Source organism: Zootoca vivipara, chromosome 7 (assembly GCF_965207765.1).
Source record: "Zootoca vivipara chromosome 7, rZooViv2.hap1.1, whole genome shotgun sequence".
In the NCBI taxonomy this organism is placed as follows: Eukaryota; Metazoa; Chordata; class Lepidosauria; order Squamata; family Lacertidae; genus Zootoca; species Zootoca vivipara.
In genome coordinates this window covers 21935034-21955965 of record NC_142590.1, presented here as the reverse complement: position 1 = coordinate 21955965, position 20932 = coordinate 21935034, and the positions used below count along the sequence as shown (strand labels likewise).

The following is a 20932-nucleotide window of genomic DNA, read 5'->3' as shown; positions in this document are numbered from 1 at the left end:
TCCATACATCACTACTGGGAAAACCATAGCTTTAATGATACGGACCTTTGTCGGCAAGGTGATGTCTCTGCTTTTTAAGATGCTGTCTAGGTTTGTCATTGCTTTTCTCCCAAGAAGCAGGCGTCTTTTAATTTCGTGACTGCTCTATAAATTATAACTATCCAGTTGCACTGTACTGATTACCCTACTCCATTCTAGGTTGCATTCAAATGATCATGTGAGGGACGAGGGATACAGGGAAGTCCCTCCCATCTTAAGTTCCAGCCCATCCCCAAGCGCGGGAGAGAGTAAGGAGAGCTCTGCCTCCAGCGGAGAGTCAGGAAGTGGTGTCCGAGGCTCAGGCAAGGTTGTGGAGCCCAGGCCGCAGGTGGGACAGGAAGTAAGACGCACAGGGGGGAGGCCAATTCCCCCAACTCCCGAATTGCGACGCAAACGTAGGGGGAAGAGGTTGGGTCTGCCAAAGCTGTGGTGCTGGAAGAAAACGCGCCAATCGCCATTCGGGAGTTCAGACACCTCACCTTAAGGATGCATTTTTACTGCTCTGAACACTGTAAATAATCAGCACTTAATAAAAACCTTAAAAGACCATGCTGGAGTCGTTACTCTAGAGTAGCCATACCAGGCCCTCTGACAGCAACTCCCGAATCTTTTTTTTGGCTACTTTGGAGTGCAGCGATGAGCGCTCAAGAGGCTGAGCATTGGAGGCTGGAGGCCGAAGCAGCGAAGCAGGAGCTGCAGAACCTCACAGCGCACGCACAGCAGCAATTGCATGCCGCTCAGGAGGAAGCGCGAGGGGCGCAGGAGGAGCTGAACAAGCTGGTGGACCAGGTGAGGACAAAAGAGGAGACTGAGAAACAGCTAAGGGTGATGGTTTTGGACCTACAGAAGAAGTTGGAAGAGGAGAAAGCCGCTAGAGGTGGGGGGGTGCCCCAGCCGCAGCTAGTCCAAGTGAGAAGGGGACAGAGCCTAGTCACCAAGTTTAGCGGCGACCCTAGGGAGTACCTAGGATTCGAGACAGAAATAAATTATGCGCTGGAATTGCATGCAGCAGAATTCCCAGATGACGCGCACAGAGTCTCCTTTATCATAGAGCATTTGACGGGGGCCGCCCGAGAATGGGTAAGACCGCTCATCGCGCAAAAAAATCCTTGCATGAAGAACGCAAAATTATTTCTAGAAGCTTTAAAAATAATGTACGCTAGTGACAGTGAAATGGAGGCCACTAAAGAGGAGCTTCATAACTTAACACAAGGAAAATCGACAGTTAGGGACTACTGGGCGAGATTCACCATGCTGGTGCACAAACTGGGGTGGGATCTGCAAAGTGAGCCAGTGAAATCAGACTTCTACATGGGTTTGCACGCAGACGTTAAGGATGAGCTGGCAAGAGGTCCCAAACCGCGAACTATGGATGAGTTAAGCAAAGCGGCGCTAGCGGTGGGGGTGAGACAGGAATCCAGATGGAATGACAAACAAGCGACGCGCGCAGCAAAACCTTGGTTCCCACGCTCCCAGGACAGACCACATCACCAAACCCCACCCCAGGGCCCGCCCCCACACCCGCCCAGGCCAAGCCCAGAGCCGGAACCGATGGAGATCGGAGGAGCGCGCGCGCGGGCTTTTCAAACCCCGGCGGCGCCAAGACGCAAGGAGGGAAGAGGCGGGAATTGCTTTCTCTGCAACTCCCCCAGGCATCGCGTCAGAGACTGCCCTCATCGCAGAGAGTGGCAAGGAAAGGCGGGAACGGTTGTACCTTCCCCAGCTGACGCAGCACCACAGCAGGGAAACGAGACAGCCTGGCTGCAGGAGACAAGGGGGAGCGGCCAGGCACAGTCAGCAGACAACAGCCCCCGCCCGCCCACCCGCACAGAGAGGAGCACAGCCAGCCCACCCCTCCCAGAGCAGGAGTGGTTCTAGAAGTCACGCTCACGCTCCCAAATGGCTATCCCCTGACAGTCCTCGCCTTAATTGACAGTGGTGCCTCAGCCAACTTCTTCTCGAGAAACTTTGCGGAAGAGCACCAGATCCAACTTCTGCAGCTGGATTTTCCCCTGCACGTGGCCACCATTGACGGCAGAGAGCTGCTGGGAGGGGCCATCACGCATCAAACCCCCCCCATGAGAATGACGGTGGGAAGGCACTCAGAGACACTGGCTTTCAACGTCACAACCATCTCAGACCCCCCCCCATCGTCTTGGGCATGAGCTGGCTGACGCGCCACGACCCCTCCATAAGTTGGCACCAGAGATGCATCACTTTTGGATCGGACTTTTGTCTGGAACATTGCATGCAGCACCAACCAGGGGAGGGGCCTCCGATAGCCACGGTGGCCACCATGCACGTCAAGGGGGGTGAGGCAATACCCAAGCCGTACTGGGACCTGCAGGAGGTCTTCAGCGAAGCGGAGTCCGACCACCTACCCCCACACAGGCCTTTTGACTGCCAGATCAACCTGGTGCCAGGGGCAACTATACCCCCAGCCAAGCTGTACGCCATGTCAGATCAGGAACTGGAGGATCTGCGCGCTTTCATCGACAAGAACCTCAAGCGGGGGTTCATCAGAGAAAGCAAGGCAGCAGGGGGCAGCCCGGTCTTCTGGGTGGACAAGAAAGACACGCAACAGCGCCGTCTGGTGGTGGATTTTAGACGGCTGAATTCGGTGACAGAGCCAATGGCTTTCCCCATGCCCAGAGTGGATGATCTCCTGACAGCGGCACGCAGGGGCAAGATCTTCACCAAGCTCGACCTAAGAGGGGCGTACAACTTGATTAGGATCCGGGAGGGTGATGAATGGAAAACCACGATGTTCACGCCTCTGGGCTCTTTTGAATATCTGGTGATGCCCTTCGGGTTGCAAGGGGGCTCAGCATGCTTCCAGGCCTTCATGCACCACGTCCTGGGGTCCCTCCTCTTCAAGAACTGCTTGGTCTTTCTGGATGACATCCTTATCTACTCCAATGACCCAGTGCAGCATGTGAAGGATGTCAGGGAGGTGTTGCAGCGCCTGAAGGACAACCACCTGTATGTGAAGCTGGAGAAGTGCAAGTTTCACACCAAAGAAGTGGACTTCCTAGGCTACAAGCTGTCAGACAAGGGGCTGGCGATGGACAAGGACAAGGTGCAGGCCATCCTGGACTGGCACAGCCCCAGGACGCGCAAAGATGCCCAACGCCTACTAGGCTTCGCGAACTTCTACAGGAAGTTCATCAAGAACTTCTCTCGCGTCACGGCTCCTATCACCGACTGCCTGAGAGGCAAGCAGAAGTTCCGGTGGACACCAGAGGCGCAAGCAGCGTTCGAAAGCCTCAAGAGGGTATTCGCTTCAGACCAGCACCTGTTCCACGTGGTGCAGGATGCGCCCCTACGCCTGGAGACAGATGCTTCGGACAAGGCTCTGGGAGCGATTCTGTTGCAACTGGACGCCAACAGAGAGTGGAGACCCTGTGCCTTCTTCTCCAGGAAGCTGACCCAGCCGGAACGCAACTACACAGTGTTTGACAGGGAACTTCTCGCGATCCACGCTGCGTTCCAGCACTGGCGACACTTCCTGGTGGGCGCCAAGCACCCCATCCAGGTGTGCACAGACCACAAGAACCTGGAGTTCTGGAGAACTGCCAGGGTGCTCAACCAGCGGCAGATACGGTGGGCAGAGTTCTTCTCGAACTTCAACTTCTCCATCCACTACATCCCGGGAGAGCAGAATGTCAGGGCGGATGCCCTCTCCCGCAAGCCAGAGTACATGGAGGAGGAGTTGCCACCGGCACCCAGGCATATTTTCCCCCCATCAGCATGGTCCTGCGGAGCAACAGTGGTGAGCGAGGCAGAACTCACAGCACTGACAGCAGCTGATGAATTTGCCACCCGCATCTTCAGAGAACTGAGAGGGGGGGGAGCAGGCCAAAGACTTTGAGGAAAGGAGGGGTTTGCTTTTTTACAAGGGAGCCCTGTACCTGCCAACCAAACAGCTGAGAGGTAAGGCCCTCAAGCAGATGCACGACAACCCAACGGCGGGTCATTTTGGAAGGGACAAAACCACTCACCTAGTCATGAGACACTTCTGGTGGCCAGGGGTGCGGGAGGATGTTCGGGATTATGTAAGGGGATGTGACACCTGCCAGCGAGCAAAGGTGGTCAGAGCGCCACCAGCTGGTTTGCTGGAGCCCTTAGCCACACCGCACAGGCCGTGGGAAGTAGTGTCCATGGACTTCATCACAGACCTGCCGTCGTCCAGGGGCAAGACCGCAGTGTTGGTGGTGGTGGACCTCATGTCCAAAATGTGCCATTTTATACCGTGTGCCAGGGCGGTCTCGGCAGAAGAGACGGCCAAACTGTTTGTTGACCACGTATTCAGACTGCATGGATTGCCTTTAAGGGTTATTTCGGATCGTGGCCGCCAATTTGTTTCCAGGTTCTGGAGGCGGCTCATGAACCTCCTGCAGGTGGAGGTCAGCTTGTCGACGGCTAGGCACCCGCAAACCAATGGACAGGCGGAGCGGGTCAACGCCATTCTGCAGCAGTACCTGAGATGTTACGTCAGCCAGAGGCAAACGGACTGGGTGGATCGCCTGCCACTGGCAGAATTTGCCTACAACAATGCGGTGCACGTCTCCACAGGGGTGTCGCCCTTTAAGGCCAACTATGGGCGCGACCTCAGATCTTTCCCGGAGAGGGAGGGGGAGGAGGAGGAAGAGGGCCCACAGGCAGAGGATTGGGCAGAGGACCTGGAGACGGTGCACCAGCAGCTCAGAGAACACTTGGAGAGGGCCAAGGAAGCGTACAAGAAGGGGGCAGATCGCCACAGGCGACCGGGAGAGGTCATCAGGGTGGGGGACAAGGTTTGGTTATCCTCGGAAGGTCTTCCCACCAGGGGGCGATGCAAGAAGTTAGCACCCAGGAGGCTGGGCCCCTTCACGGTCACGCAACAGGTCAACCCGGTAGCCTTCAGGCTAGCACTGCCGGAGGACATGAGAGTGCACCCAGTGTTTCATAGATCGCTGCTGTCGCCGTACAGGGAAAGTACCAGGTTCAGGGACAGCGATCAGCCTCCAGAGGGAGGGGGGGGAGACGGGAGACGCCCGACAGCTCAATGAGGCAACTGAGATTTTAGACTCAAGGAGAGGGGTGAGAGGACTGGAGTACCTGATAGCATGGGAGGACACTCCGCCGTCCCACAATGAGTGGATACCGGCCACAGAAGTACCTGAGGAATTTTTAGTGGAAGAGTTCCACGCCCTGTTCCCCCACAGGCCCAAGCCCTGGCACATGGAAAGGGAGGGAGAGGGGGAGGGGCAGGAGGAAGGGATAGCAGGCAGCAGCTCTCCATGGAGATGGGAAGCGGAATTTGAGGACACGGAAGAAGAGGTGTGGGTTTCACCGAGGTCAACGACGTCAGAGGCAGGAGAGGACTGGCAGAACATTTTTACTCCCACCAGCTCTGACGCCACTGACTTCTTGGGATTCCCGTCTTCTCAGGGGGAAGGAGAAAGATCGCAGGATTGGGGGGAAATTTTTACACCCACAGGCTCGGATGCCACAGACTTCTTGGGGTTTCACTCGTCCCCAGCAAGCGGAGAGCCACTAGGAAGGGGGGGAGAGGAGCCTGGGAGGGGGATGGATGTGAGGGACGAGGGATACAGGGAAGTCCCTCCCATCTTAAGTTCCAGCCCATCCCCAAGCGCGGGAGAGAGTAAGGAGAGCTCTGCCTCCAGCGGAGAGTCAGGAAGTGGTGTCCGAGGCTCAGGCAAGGTTGTGGAGCCCAGGCCGCAGGTGGGACAGGAAGTAAGACGCACAGGGGGGAGGCCAATTCCCCCAACTCCCGAATTGCGACGCAAACGTAGGGGGAAGAGGTTGGGTCTGCCAAAGCTGTGGTGCTGGAAGAAAACGCGCCAATCGCCATTCGGGAGTTCAGACACCTCACCTTAAGGATGCATTTTTACTGCTCTGAACACTGTAAATAATCAGCACTTAATAAAAACCTTAAAAGACCATGCTGGAGTCGTTACTCTAGAGTAGCCATACCAGGCCCTCTGACAGATCACTTACCACAAGGTGGGAATGTTGTTGTTATTATTATTTTTAAAATGCTTTGCAGAGGAAATCCATGTATCTGAGGTGATGAGAGAATCCCAGCAATGAATTCACCCTGGGGTGGCAAGTCCCCAAATCATGGTCTGCTTGAGTTTCGTTGGCCCATCGCTCCAGTTCACATGTGGCTGTTTGCATGAGCCAGTTCACCTTTGTGACATGACTCTAAATATTGACCTTCTGTTAGAGAAAATGTATGCGCAGAGCCACTCCAAACTGTGTGTGATATTTTCAGGCCTTGTCTAACTGGCCACCATAAAAATGAACACCTTTTAGATGTCTGTGAAGAGCAGGCCAGGAATTTTATTTGCATGCGGGAGAGATCCTCAGAAAGAAAGTCTGTGTGTTGAATTCATGTTTGTTTTTGTTTGTTTTTTTAAAATGTTACCAATGCTTCGAGGCACAACTTGATTTGGAACTCAGATCAGAGTTTCAGTAGCCAGCATGCATACACCACACACATATAAAGCTTCTGATTGGCATCTTAATCATTTATTTTATTATGAAAGCTTTTTATTTCAGCTTTAATTATCGCAATGTGTTGGGCTTGCTTTGTTGTAATTTATGTGCCACATACCACGGATTATTGCATAATTCACACTAATGAGACATCAGATATGCCCCAGTTACAAAATATATGCAGAAATAGCCCCCACTCTTCAGGGACAGATGTAGATTGTAGAGACCTAACAGTTGCGCAAGGTGACTAGTGGGGAATCATCTAGAACAGAAAGTAATTTTTCATGCTACATAATTTATGTTCTGGAGATTTTTTTGTCAGAGTAATAATTTTAGAGAGATTATTTTGAACAAATGTAATAAATACACTTATTTATTCTTAGCACAACTCTGATGGTAGTTCCCTGTTGTTGTTTTTTGCTGGGGTGTAAATATTGTTTGCAGATTTTTTTTCCTCCCTAAAACAGAGGTAGCAAACTAGTGGCCTTCTATATACAGTGGTACCTCGGTTTAAGTACGCAATTGGTTCCAGAAGTCTGTACTTAACCTGAAGTGTACTTAACTGGAAGTGAACTTTCCCATTGAAAGTAATGGAAAGTGGATTAATCCGTTCCAGACGGTCCACGAAGTACTTAAACTGAAGTGTACTTAACCCGAAATATGAGTGTAATTGGTTCTGGAAGTCCGTACTTAACCTGAAGCGTACTTAACCTGAAGCAAACTTTCCTATTGAAAGTAATGGAAAGTGGATTACAGTGGTACCTCTACTTACGAATTTAATGTGTTCCAAACACACATTTGTAAGTCGAAAAAATTTGCAAGTCTAATCCCATAGGAATGCATTGGGAGAAAAAAATTGTAAGTCGAAGCAACCCTATCTAAAAATTCGTAAGTAGAAAAAATCCTATCTAAACCGCATCCAAGATGGCGGACGGAGCTCCATTTGTAAGTAGAAAAATTCGTTAAACATTAAACATTAAAAAAAAAAAACTTTCCTATACAGGGCTGCCATCAGATGTGTTCTAAAGGTAATTTTCTCCTTGGTTCAGGGGTTGCGTAACTCCACACCCTCCAACATTTATTTGATGAGAATAGGGACATCCTAAGAAAAATGGGACATTCCAGGATCAAATCAGAAACCGGGACTGCCACAATCTTTTTAATCATAAAAGTTAGTAATCTTATCAACTTTAGTGAATACAAATAGAACACATTGAACCCTAAAGGTTTGGCTCTGAGAAAAAGAGTTAAGCTCTTATTTAAATTTCATATCCATTTTACATAATCCTTTCATGAGATGCCCAGTTTTTGGAATTATTTCTACTCCTGCCTTAATGTGAAAACATCTTTGACCAAATTAGCAAGTCAAGCATCTGGTAGCATGGCTAGAAGTTATATTCTTAAATTCTCAAAGAATAGATCCACTCAAAATGGTGGGTGCTATTGAAGCAAGAAGTAAATAATGGAGGTCATTTTGGTGACATTTCAGGAGGTTTGCAGAAGCGTTCTGGGGGTCTAAATTCTGGTGGGCAAAAGTGGGGCAGTGAAACTGGCATTCCTCTTTTGCCTTTTAGTTCTGTCTCCTGTTTTGTAGCACTCTTCCCAGTCTCAGAATAGCACTATGTACATTTTGACATAGTACAGTGGTAACACTGTTTACGAACTTAATCCGTTCCGGAAGTCCGTTCTTAAACTGAAACCGTTCTTAAACCAAGGCGTGATTCCCTAATGAGGTCTCCCACCGCCAGTGCCCTTCCACCGTTCAGCTTCCGTTTGTAGACTGAGGTAAAGTTTGCTAACTGGAACACTACTTCCGGTTTCGCAGAGTTTGTGTACCAAATAGTTCATAGACAGGGCTGTTCTTAAACTGAAGTACCACTGTATCAGGATGGTAGCAGGGGACAGGGCTTTTTCAGGGGGAACTCATGGGAACTCAGTTCCAGCACCTCTCAGGTGAGCGACATTCCCATTCTAAGAGAATGAGGAAGGTGTTCATGGTGAGTTCTGGCACCTTTCCCTCCCTAGAAAAATAACACTGGCAGGGAGTGGGGAAGATAGTCAGCAGCCTCTGGGTGCTTTGCTGCCACGATCACAGTGAAATATGGTGGTACGTCAGGAGAGGAGAGTAGGAAGTCTCCTTGCACAAGCAGATGTTGTTCCACTTGTGCAAGGAGTTACTTAGCACTCCTTTGAATTCAAGCCCTGGTCTCTATGGCAGGGTACATCCTCAAGAGTCCTGTCATTGTTACAAATGTCTGTGGCCTCTGCTTCTCTTCTTCAGGACAAGCTATTATGAGGTCATAGTTACTGGTGGCATTGTGTTGCCAATGTACAATGCACATCTGCTCTGTTTGATAGGCATGTTGGGATCAAGTTTGCTGTGTGGGATCTCACTCCAAGAGGGTCCATTCTCTAGCTGGAATTTTTTGGGTGTGTTTGCTTGTCCTGTCATGGTTGTTACCCAGACTGTAGCTGCTGTACTGTTGCCCTTTCGCTGTGGCCTCACAGTCGGAACCTCCCATTTTTGTAGATTGACAGAGAGAAAGAGGCATGATGATGATGATGATTGATTGATTGACTGATTGATTAAATTTGTATACTGCCCTATACCTGTAGGTCTCTGGGCGGTTCACAACACCTAGACAATATACGAAGCACAAAATGCATAATAAAACACATAATAAAATAATAAAAACAAGTAACAATATTAATGCATACTGTCAATACTGTCTGATATGCCATCCATCTCCTCTTTGTCTAAGTTCTGAAGTCATGTGTGTGTGTGTGTGTGTGTGTGTGTGCAATAGACTGCTATCTGCCAGTGATTCCATCTGCCATAATTCTTGCAGATATGTGGAGGCAGTGTGTATGTCTGCAGAGGCACCAGTTTCTGGTTTACTAAGCCAGGTGTTGGGAACCTTTGGCCCTCTAGATGCTGCTGAACTACAACTCTCATCATCTCTGGCTGTTGGCCAGGCTTGCTGGGGCTGATGGGAGTTGTAGTTCAGCAACACCCAGAAAGCCACAGGCTCCCCACACCTGTACTAAACCTCCACCTGTTGGCTTCCTTCATGCACTTTAATGATGAGTGGTGCACATAGCAATAGTAGAATTTTGGGAGAAAGGAGCTTAGGGAAAAAACAGAGTGCATGTTTGCTGCTCTCACTAAATCGGGCTTGGCTGCTTTGAATTCATTCTTCAGCTGAAATCATTGTCATTTAAGAAAAGACATCTGACCAATGGGAGTAGAAAGAATTGTGACTATTGGTCATGGAAGATGTTGCTTTGTGTAGATTCAGTATGTGTCAAATGAATGGGAATAAAAATAGTCATAAATGAAAATTTAAATGCAAAAAGAGATTGGATGAATCCCAGACTTGAGGAATATTTTACAACGACAGCCTTGCCTTACACATTTTAATTCATCTAAAACATTTGTGGATTTGATAATTGGGCACCACAGCAAGTAGCTGACAACGGAATGTGTGTAGGTCTAACTGCTATTCCCAGAACAGATTGTGTGGTCTCCTCTCATATTGGAATGATAATGAAGCCTACTGTAAGAGTCTTTCACAAAGATGAAGCCGATTCCGTTTCTGACTTCAAATCCAAGAGGTCTCCTAACAGATGCTGCTAATTAAAAGTAATGCAATTCTAAAAGTAGTGGGTGGTAGAAAAGATGGTTAAAAAGACAGTTTGATCTTCTGATTGGGGGGGAGAGAGGTTGATGTGTATTGAGAATATTACCATTGTCCTGTTCGGATGCATATCTCAATCTGCTAACACTGGAATCTACAGAAGAAGCCACAATAATAGATTGCAGCCCGCCCAGTGTGTAGAAGATGTAGACTGCAATCCAAAGGGGTCAAAGGGGAGGAGAGCTGGAGGTGGATGACTCACTTTATTCCAATGTCCCACCAGCTCAGCAGAGCAGAAAGTGAAGATGGAGTGGTTTTACGTTTCATTTAAGATTCCCTCCCCCTTGGAAACAATGGAAAGGAAATAGGCTATGCCAGGCATCCCCAAACTGTGGCCCTCCAGATGTTTTGGCCTACAACTCCCATGATCCCTAGCTAACAGGACCAGTGGTCAGTGATGGTGGGAATTGTAGTCCAAAACATCTGGAGGGCCGAAGTTTGGGGATGCTTGGGCTATGCCAACACTGTAGTTTATTCCCTCTTCTGGAGGTGCGTCTTGGGGTAGAGAGGGTTGCAAATCCTGTGGACCTACAGACCCTCCCAGAACCCCCCTGGCATATCTCTCCTGTGCCATCTCCAGTGTCACAATAACTGGCTGTGGAAAGATCCTCGTGGAGAGGCTTGAGATATCAGATTTCCACCTCGGTGGTAGACCTTTCTCTCTACCCTCAAAGAGGGAGATTCAAATACTCAGCACTCCTGGGATACCTGCAATTGGATTGCAGGGTTAGAAAGTAACACATGTGTTACTTATATAGAATATTTGTAGGCTTTTCTTTTAGGGTCAGACTCTCTCAAGATAGCTTTCAACATACAAATTCACCGGTTTTTTTTTTAAAAAAATCAATAGCAACTGTGTTCTTTTTCCCCTTCCAGGTGGATCTTGCAAAGGAAGAAAAATGTGAATTTCTACCTTTCCTTTCTCCTCGGAAGGTTGTGGTGAAAGGGGGGAAGATTGTTGCTATGGAATTTGTTCGGACAGAGCAAGATGAAGACGGAAACTGGAATGAGGACCAGGATCAGATTGTCCGCCTGAAAGCCGATGTGGTGATCAGTGCCTTTGGTTCAGTCCTGAGTGACCCTAAAGGTATTTCTCAGTTACAAGGGGCATGATCCAGCTTCAGTTATGCACATTTAAATCCCACTGATTCAAGTATATGCATAATTGTCACACTGAAATCAGTGGGAATTAAAAGTGCTTACTTTTGGTTGGGTTTCCTCCCAGGATGTACTAAATTCCTAAGAAAAAACACTTTGATGACTGAAATGTGCACATTTCAAATGGCTACAAAAGAATAGAGGGTGAAATTTGATTTGAAATATTGTTCCCTGCCCTGCCTCAATTTCATTCTTTTAAAAGAGCACATTCGTTTTCTTATTTGTTCCTTTCCTAACTGGCATTCGTGTTCCTCTGTAGAAACCATAGATCACTAAATCTCTTTTCTGTTCCCTAACAACTCTGCAGGAAACTTAGGTAGGAAGGAACAAGTTAGGGAGGTCACTTTTTATTTGTGTATATAGGAAGCAGTCTTTTGCCGAGTCACACCATTAATTGGTCCATATAGCTCAGAATGGTCTACATCAGGCATCCCCAAACTGCGGCCCTCCAGATGTTTTGGCCTACAACTCCCATGATCCCTAGCTAACAGGACCAGGTGGTCGGGAAAGATGGGAATTGTAGTCCAAAACATCTGGAGGGCCGAAGTTTGGGAATGCCTGGTCTACATCAAACTTGGGTCTGCAGCTCCCATCTCTAGCTCCCACCATCCCTAGCTAGCAGGACCAGTGGTCAGCGATGATGGGAACTGTAGTCCAAAAACAGCTGGATACCCAAGTTTGGGAAACCCTGGTTTACATTGACTGGCAGAAGCTCTAACTGGAGATTCCAGGGGTTGAACCTGTGACCTTCCTGCATGCAAAGCAGGTGCCCTGCCTCTGAACCACTACTGCCCTTTTCCATTTTAAAAGTGAATGTCTCTGCCCATCTTATGCTGCTTTAGGTGTAGAGGGTCAAATCTATATATGTTATAGCCTTATTCATGCTTATGTGAAGGGCTTGTGGGGAAGCTTTCCTAGTCATGTAGGTTCCCTGTGCAATCTAGAACCCTCAAGGAAGGGGAAAGGAGCCACACTGTGGAAGATGTACCCAAACGTGGGGGAAGTGAGTTCTTTGAGGATGAAGGCTCCATCTTTGTTTTGCATGGCCATTGCCCCTTTCGCGGAAGTAACTGTTGCTTGGAATTTTGTTGCAACTGCAGTAAGTCTCTTAGCTCTTATAGGACTGATGTCAGCAACCCAGTGGCCCCTTTGGCGGATACATTGATCTGGCAAGGGAAATGTCTAGATTGGGCACTTTAACCAAGAGATGGAACGAGAAAACTTGCATTGAAGTAAAGTTATTCATGAAGGCATGTGAGAGTCACCCTGTAAACCTGTTTGGACATATAAAAATGGCAGCTGGCAGGAACAGCCAGAGAGGTGAGGTATGCTATCACCATCACCCATTTTCTCCCCACTCGCACATGAATGGACATGAATGATTCTATGAGTCTATGAATGGGGGTGTTCCATGTGTACCAATTTGTCCCTCTGTGATATTCTTTTTGTATGCATGAACATGGAACTGAATGGGCCTAATTTAATTCAGTTCTTTGTCCATTGGAAAAAGGGAATGTACGCCCTTAGTGCTGGGCTAGATGAGCCTTTGGTGCCATTTAGTTGGGCTCTTCTGATATTTCTTATGCTTTTCTATCATCCCCAAGCCCACCCTGCCAAAACTTTTTATAGGGAATTTGATTTTATCAGTTGCTTATGCCCCGAAGAGAAAAGAAACGAGCAACCATTGAATCACTAATGAAGTCCTCATTGCTGAAGTTAACTTTAATTGGATCTTATGAGAACATATTTGAAAAGCTGGCCTATTAAATAAGAAGCTGAATATAGATTTGCCAAATGATGCCAGTAGTGTCTATAGTCTCCAGCTGTAATATCAGTCAGTTTAGTGGTCTTATTCTGCTTATCCTCTTTTATTGTAGTCCTGTGGTGAACTCAACAATGGTGGTATCAGAGTAGTCAACAGGATTATGGTCTTCTGAGCAGAACTGAGCCTTGTGATGTTCCGTCAAATGAAAACTAGGGTCCCTGACTCCCTGCTACTTGGTATCCCCAAATTTTGAGGCCTCTATGCCAGCATATAGTCATATAGCATTTGACTTGGCATACAGTCGTTGGACTATAACTCCTGCTAGCCAGGGATGATGGGAGTTGTAGAGCAACAACATTTGGGGACCCAAGGTTGGGAAAGGCTGCACTATGCCCATGGCATGACCACTAGAGGGTGCTGGGTTGCACTTCATCTTCATCCATTCCCAGTGTATTAGTAATTTGGCATAGGATGTTCTGCTGTACTTCATATGTGGCAGAGAATCTTGAAGCTTTCATTATTGGAAGCATTCAGGGGTGAAATTTCTAACTTTGGTCCAGGGAAGTACCAGCTTTTTCAGCTTGAGGGCCACGTTGAGGGTTGGCCATATTGGCATGTCACGATCTCTCACGCATGCACACTCACACCCATACATTCAGCAGATATTCATCCCACCACATCCTGCCCAGTGCCTAAATATATTTTTATCTATATCTGATCTCTCATTCTTTCTCTGTATTTAAATATTGCCTACATGGCTGCCAAATTATTGGAGGCTTGCGGGAGCATCGTAAATCATCTGGGGGACCTATAGATGGTCTACAGACTATAGATTAGCCCACCCTTGCTTCAGTCCCAGTGTGGCTGGAAGATTTATAGCAAAGTTCAGTTCTTGGATATATCCAAGGTTAAATTTAAAATATAATGACAAGAATTTATCTTAAGATAACTTACTGTGATTATTTCGTGTGATTTAGAAATAACTAGAGACATTTATGTTTCTGGGGGATAATAACACCTGAGACAGGGGGAATCCTGAGAAAGATTTCCCCCTGTGGACCCAACCCTTTCAAAAGGGCACCTCCAAAAACTATCTGCCCCTCATTGTTGTGAAACACGATTAAGTTTTGTTGTTTCCCTGCAATAGGTCTCTTTTCAGCCTCCACAAGGAATGTATTTGTGGTAGATGATGAGGGTGATGATAAATATTTATTTGTTAGTAACTTTTAAGGAATGAATTATTTAAGGTTGCTTTGGAGAGAAAAAAAGGCAAAAGAGCCGCAATAAAACTCGCAGTACAAATAGTCTGCCACCCTTCCCCATATTTGTTTCTCGGCTGCAAAAAGTTATCCTCCTTTGTTCTCTGCACTTCAATTTCCTGTTGTTGCCACAGGGATTCCATTTTCTCCTGAAAGGGCTGTTCTTGGCTATAGTCAGAGTTGCCATTTGTACAGCGCAGGAAGCTGCCTTATGCTTGTCATGAATTCTGCTCAATATTGATCCAGAGATTTTTAGCAGACTAAAAAAATAAACTTAAGGCACGTTTTTGGATTCCCCCAAAATAGACGAAAGGCAATTGTATTTCATCCAGCAGAGTTTTACTGCTACTGAAGGCAAATGAGCATAATGGCCACAAATCCAATACATTCAGGATCAGGACAGTCCATAAGAAATCCAGTTGCAGCAGACTTAACTTAAACCAGGAATCCCAAAACTCGGCCCTCCAGATGTTTTGGGACTGCAATTCCCATCATCCCTGACCACTGGTCCTGTTAGCTAGGGATGATGGGAGTTGTAGTCCCAAAACATCTGGAGGGCCGAGTTTGGGGATGCCTGACTTAAACTTAAAATAACTTACAATAGGACTAGAACCTTAATACTTAGCATACTACGTACAAAACACCACAGCGGAAGGAAAGAGAGAGAGAAAGTGAAACTCAGGCTCCTTCTGGCCTATTATTATAGTCAGAATGACCTTGCGTGAAAGAGATAACAGAACCAGTTTAAACCAGATGTTCAGCTTCTCTGAAGGAATAACCCAAAGATCGTTAACCTTCTGCTTGTTTCTAGGCAGAATAAAAACTTACTTGTCAGCTTGGGACTTCCACCTTGCAGCAGTTTATATCACATAGAGAAGCTTCCCGAACCCTCTTGAATCAATTAGAATAGGAAAGATCTTTACACATCAGATCAATAGTTTCTGTACCAAGAAATGCACGCTGATAATGCTGTCAGTCCATTGGTCCATCTCAATATTGTCCACACTGACTGGCAGCAGCTCTCTCCAGGATTGCAGAGAAGCATCCTTCCCACCCCTTCATGAAGATGCTACACAGATGAACCCTGGGACCTTTTCCATGCATAGCCTATGCCCTGCCACTATGTGAAGCCACTCCCCACTGTTGAAAATGTTTGCCACTGATTGATTATAATTCTATGCTGCTTTTCATCTATTTTAATGTTTAATGTCTTACTATGTTTTTTGATATATGCCAGAAGCTGCCCAGAATAGCTGGATCAACTCAGCCAGATGGGCAGGGTACAAATAATAAATTATTATTATTATTATTATTATTATTATTATTATTATTATTATTCAGTGTTTCCTAAACTTGGGTCTCAAGCTGTGTTTTTCTCCCCAGACTACAGTTCCCACCATCCCTGACCACTTATCTTGGTAGCTAGTGATGATGGGAGCTGTAGTCCAAAAACAGCTGGAGACCCAAGTTTGGGAAACACTGCGGCTTACAAACAATAAATAACAAAAACAGGATAGGACATAATAGAACATCACAAATACGGCATAAGCCGTATAGAATCACTAACAAATCAGGAGTGAAGCGATTGCAATCTATGAAGCACTATTAACAAAGCAACAGCTAAAATTAAAAAAAAAGCTAAACGTCACAATTAAAGTCATTATAGCCTTGCTGAAGAGGCATCCAGGAACAAGGCTGCCTTTCCAGAAGGGAAACCTTCTGCTATACCAACACAATTCACAAAGTTTATTGTCACCATTATATATGTCGCTGCATATGTGCATTGCTATCATGCCTTTGAAACAACTCAGTGATGAGAGGTAAAAGCATGATCATATGAAAAAAGCCTTGTTCGTATGATACCGTTTATGAGGCACACCCATTACAAATAACACAGAAAGTGCATAATTTTCAATGGGATTATTTTTACAGGGGATAAAAAGCCAAGTTACTTTAGAAGGCTATTTTAAGCACAGACTCGTGTTGCCTCAGACAGTTGCTGTGAAGCACAACGTGATCTTTCTGTAATTATTATTATTTCCCATTTCCCCAATACCTGCACAAGAATAGGCTTTCCTCCCTTGTGAATAGCTATGCTCAGAGTTTCTGCTTATCATTATTTGCCAGGTTTCACTAGGAGTTGATAGCACTTTTGCTCTTACTAAGAGGCCATTGATAATCTTAAATTTGGCAGCAGACCTGAGCCCAGAATAATGTGTTTTATTTCCACATTAGCTGCTGCAAAGAACAGAATAGAGAGGAATATAGATATGTACATATGTTGTTGTTTTTTTTAGAATCCAGAAGTGCACACCTTAAGGGAACTATGTCATACCTAAATAAGCAAGAAAATATATTGGATGAAGAGAGTGAACCTTGACTATTGCAGTCACAATTTTAGAAATAAAGAAACAATAATGCACACAAGTTTTCTAGGTAGAGGCCTATATCTATTTTCCCTCCTTTTTTAAAAAAGAAAGAAAAGAAGGGAAGTTATTTTATTAATCAAGATATGAACAGGATTTTTTTTCAGCCAGACGTCACCAGAACTCAGTTCTGGCACCTCTCAGGTGGGTGCCGTTGAGAGATGTCAGAACTGAGTTCTGGTGATCTATGGCTGAAATAAAATCCTGTTCATATCTTGATTAATAAAATAACTTGCTTTCTTTTTTAAGAGAACAAGGGAGGTGTTCAAGGTGAGTTCCGGCACCTCTTTTTTTAAAGAAAAAATAGCACTGGAGATGAGTGGACCCTGACTGCTTAGGCCTCAATTTTAGAATTAAAGAAATGTTAACAATGCATACAAGCTCTTTAGGTAGAGGAATATGGAAATTTCCTCCACTCCCACCTCCTGCCTGTTTTAAATAAAATTGAAATACTATGACGCAATAAAGACGCAAGTTCTTCTAAAGATGCTGTCCCAATAAGACATGAGGTAAAATTTGAAGTACGTTCTACTTGAGGGTTTTGCTCAGGCGAAATGCCTGAAGTTTGGAGAGAAGACAAAATAATTTCAATAGGGCTAGAGAAATGTATCAGTTTAGCTGAGGAAAGCGTTTGTACATCCTTAATGTGCCACAAGAGGCATCTCATTGGCTACAAGAGCAGCAGAGGCCAGGTTGTGCCTGAGGTTGATGGGTTGGGGGTGAGGAAGTCCCAAAGAAAACGTCCTTAGCAGGCCACCTATATCATCACTCTGTGCCAGTGCACTAAAAAGCTGACAAATTTTCATGAGAGCTTAAAAAAGAAGCGAAGGATGCTGTGGAAATTTGGAGAACTGACCGTAAGACTTGAAAATAATGAGAGATATGGAAACTGTTCTATTCCCTCATCCTTACCAGGGTCTAAAATCACCTAGCTTCATCTAGCTTACTTCGTTTATGATATATCAAAATGATGGTGCAAACGGTACAATACATTACAGGAAGAGCTCAGAAATATGCTTTTCTATCTGCTTCAGTTCCCCAAGAAATCCAGTCAATTTAGGCTCCCAAGCAATGTTCCCCTGTGCCACTTTCTATTGAACCTTTAAAGGGTTTTTGTTTCGTTTTTTGCCATAACAACACAAGAGCCAAACTGGCTCTATCATAAAGTTATTGCCACCCTCTCCTTTCTTTACATTTTCTGGTTTAAGCAGATGTCACTATATATCCCAAGCGCAGTCAAGGGAATACTGCCAGTTTTCGGTGAAAGAAGTCTGCAAGATGTATATCAAAAATAACATTAATGAGCTGCAAACGCCAAAATTACAGGAACTTATGAAATTGGTTAAACATAAAATACCATTAAACTGTTTACTGAGGCTTCACAGAAATACTGCAGCTAATGAGCATTTCTGCTATTTAAATAAGCCCAAATTGAACACACATTACATGGATACCTAATTAGTAATGGCAGTCAAGCACACACTGTGTCACTTTTAAAGCTTTATTTGAGGAATCTTTTCCATTTGATTTGTTTTGCTAATTAAAATATATTCCAGCTTTTCAATATATCTTAATATTACTCGTAGGGACACCCCCCCCCCAACGCCAAGTGGTGTATAATTGGTTGATGCTTTCCTATTTGTGTCTATTTGCTAAATGAACACAGCAGCTTGAACTATAATGCAGTCTACAAAATTATTTTGGTTTCTGCATTTGTGCTGCTATTGCTTGGTGACTTTGGCGTGCTGTCATCCAGTTTGAATAATCTGTTCAGATTGCATAGTGATTGTCTTACTCGCAGTACCGGCAGCCTTTCAAGTGCTGCTGGAAGAATATAAGTTGTCCCTGCAGTGGAATAAAATATTTCTTGATAGTGAAAACAGGGTCCTGTTTCCTGATAGTGGTATCACAGCTACTTTTCTCCCCTCCCACTAGTGCCACAGTAACCTGGGAGGGTGAGACCATGTGAGATGAACCACACAGGAACATCAAGAATCTGGATTCAGAGTAGTGGTCAATATTTATTGCATTTATATTCTACCTCTCCTCCAAAGAGCTCAAGGGAGTGATGCTCATGGTTCAACTTCCCCTCCCCATTTTATGATCACAACAATCCTGTTAGGCTGTGACTGCCCAAGGACACCCAATGAGCTTCAGGGCTGTGAGAGGATTTGAACCCTAGTCCAGCATCCTAACCACTACACCACACAGCTAACAGTCTAATTAGCCAATTTTTCCTGTTTACTATAGTTGTGAAACTACCGTTCTCCAACACCTATGAAGTGCCTACAGTATTAAGGTTTCGAGAAATATAGCCTGGAACGTTAGCTCCTCTATATTTTATCTGTAGAAATATTAAACCAACTCAGCTGCTTTGAAGTCAGATACCTGGAGAAAAGAAATCTAGTCTTGGGACTTTGTAAATTATTTTAGCAGACTTAACCAAATGCATGCTTTGTTTGCTTTGGTTCAGTTCCGTTTTCTGCAAGTGGTGGGACTTTAAATGAGACTAATCGCTTCTGATCCTGAAAGTGACACAGTATTTCCAGTTTTAAAATTAGCTGCTGAAACATGCAAAACAGTTTCTTTTCCTGGTATTTTTGTCTAAGCCATCAGCGCTTTATCTTAGCATTCAGGGTTTCAAAACGTTTCGTGCTTGGCATTATCAGTATTAGCAGCCCCTATGTGGTAGTCATATTAATTTGTCATAATAGCGTTTTGTTGACTGTATCAAAAAAAATGAGATATTGGGCTTAATTATTACTTCCTTCCCGTGCATTTTGAGATAGTGCCTGTGTGAGAGTCTAAATCCAATTTGCTTTGCTCTCCCCCACCCACTGCCACCCCACAGATTCTCCTCTCAGTGTTTTCAGCCACAGTGGTGACCATGACCCAAATAGACTTTATTTACCATAGCATCTCTGAGGCTGAAGAATCTAGCCACTTGTAAAGATTAAAGAGGCTTAACTCTTCCGCTTCTGGAGCAGCTGCAGAAAACATTTGAAAGAAAGCCTTGAATGTGCACCCCCATATAACTTCTTTGGGGCAGCCCTATGTCTACTACAGCCTCAGTTGCCTTTCCACCTTCAAATCCATCCTGGAAGTCCACCCCCCCCACTTGATCTGCCCCACTAACAAGCCCTTGACACATGGTTGCCCTCTATCCCATTATTTAATTCATTGACATGGAAATAGAGAATGGGAAATTATGGAAATCTGATCCCGTCCTATAATGATAGTTTTGACTTTACAGAGGGTTTCCCAAGGCAAAACACAGCTGCCTATGCTCATCTCTTGTAGAAACAGAACACATCTTTGACACTGTCTATGACAACTGAGAAATATACTAGCAGGATTCTCTTTTACATATATGACAGCACAACTACATCAGTTTAATTGACCTTAGCAATCTGCATCTGTGTGTGGTATGTCCCCAAGTGATGCTTTAAAAAAGCAAACCACCTCCCACCCTGTCACTTGGAGGAGGTGGGGGGAGAACCTGGGTACCATAATAGAGTAATGCCTACATAAAAGTCATTCATTTGATGCAGGGCATCAATATGGGCTAAAAATAATACTCAAATGTACTTTCATATGCGGCGAAAAATTAAGGTATGAAGCTAGTGCTTTTTAAATGACAGATTGTTCTGAATTTTAAATTATAGCAGAATAAATGACATTATTTTGAAGTTAAAATTACTTTTTGCCATGAGCAAAAGAACAATGTTCCGTTCTTTTTTGCCATTTTAGTTATTTGCCTAATTGTTTCCTGGCTTAATTTATCATAGCCATTGTTTGTTTCATTGTTTGCCGGTTTTCAGGGCAAAACCTTTCCAAGACATCTTGAATCAAACCATAATGAACAATACATCAAATAATATAAGTGTATGCTTTTGTTGTTTATTACACATGTACCCTGTTGTTTGTCCAAATAATACAAGGCAATCTACATCTCACCCCACATATTATCCCCATAGAAACCCTATGAGGTTGAGGCTGAGAGTTCATGGCTGATGCAAAGTCACCAAGGGAGTTTTAGAGAGGAATGGGGATAAGAAGCCAGACTTTCCAGTGCAATCTGCC

The 20932-nt window shown here is 45.3% G+C and overlaps 1 protein-coding gene across 4 annotated transcripts in view; it reads left to right on the top strand.

Annotated features, from left to right (window-relative positions):
* The window catches only part of DPYD (dihydropyrimidine dehydrogenase), a 520906-nt gene that overhangs the window by 263702 nt on the left and 236272 nt on the right, over nucleotides 1-20932 (top strand). For all 4 annotated transcript variants that reach the window (XM_088673792.1, XM_035123774.3, XM_088673794.1 and 1 more), the window contains one exon: nucleotides 11118-11328. In XM_088673792.1, the coding sequence (XP_088529918.1) occupies nucleotides 11118-11328 (211 nt within the window). The remainder of the gene's footprint in view (nucleotides 1-11117; nucleotides 11329-20932) is intronic.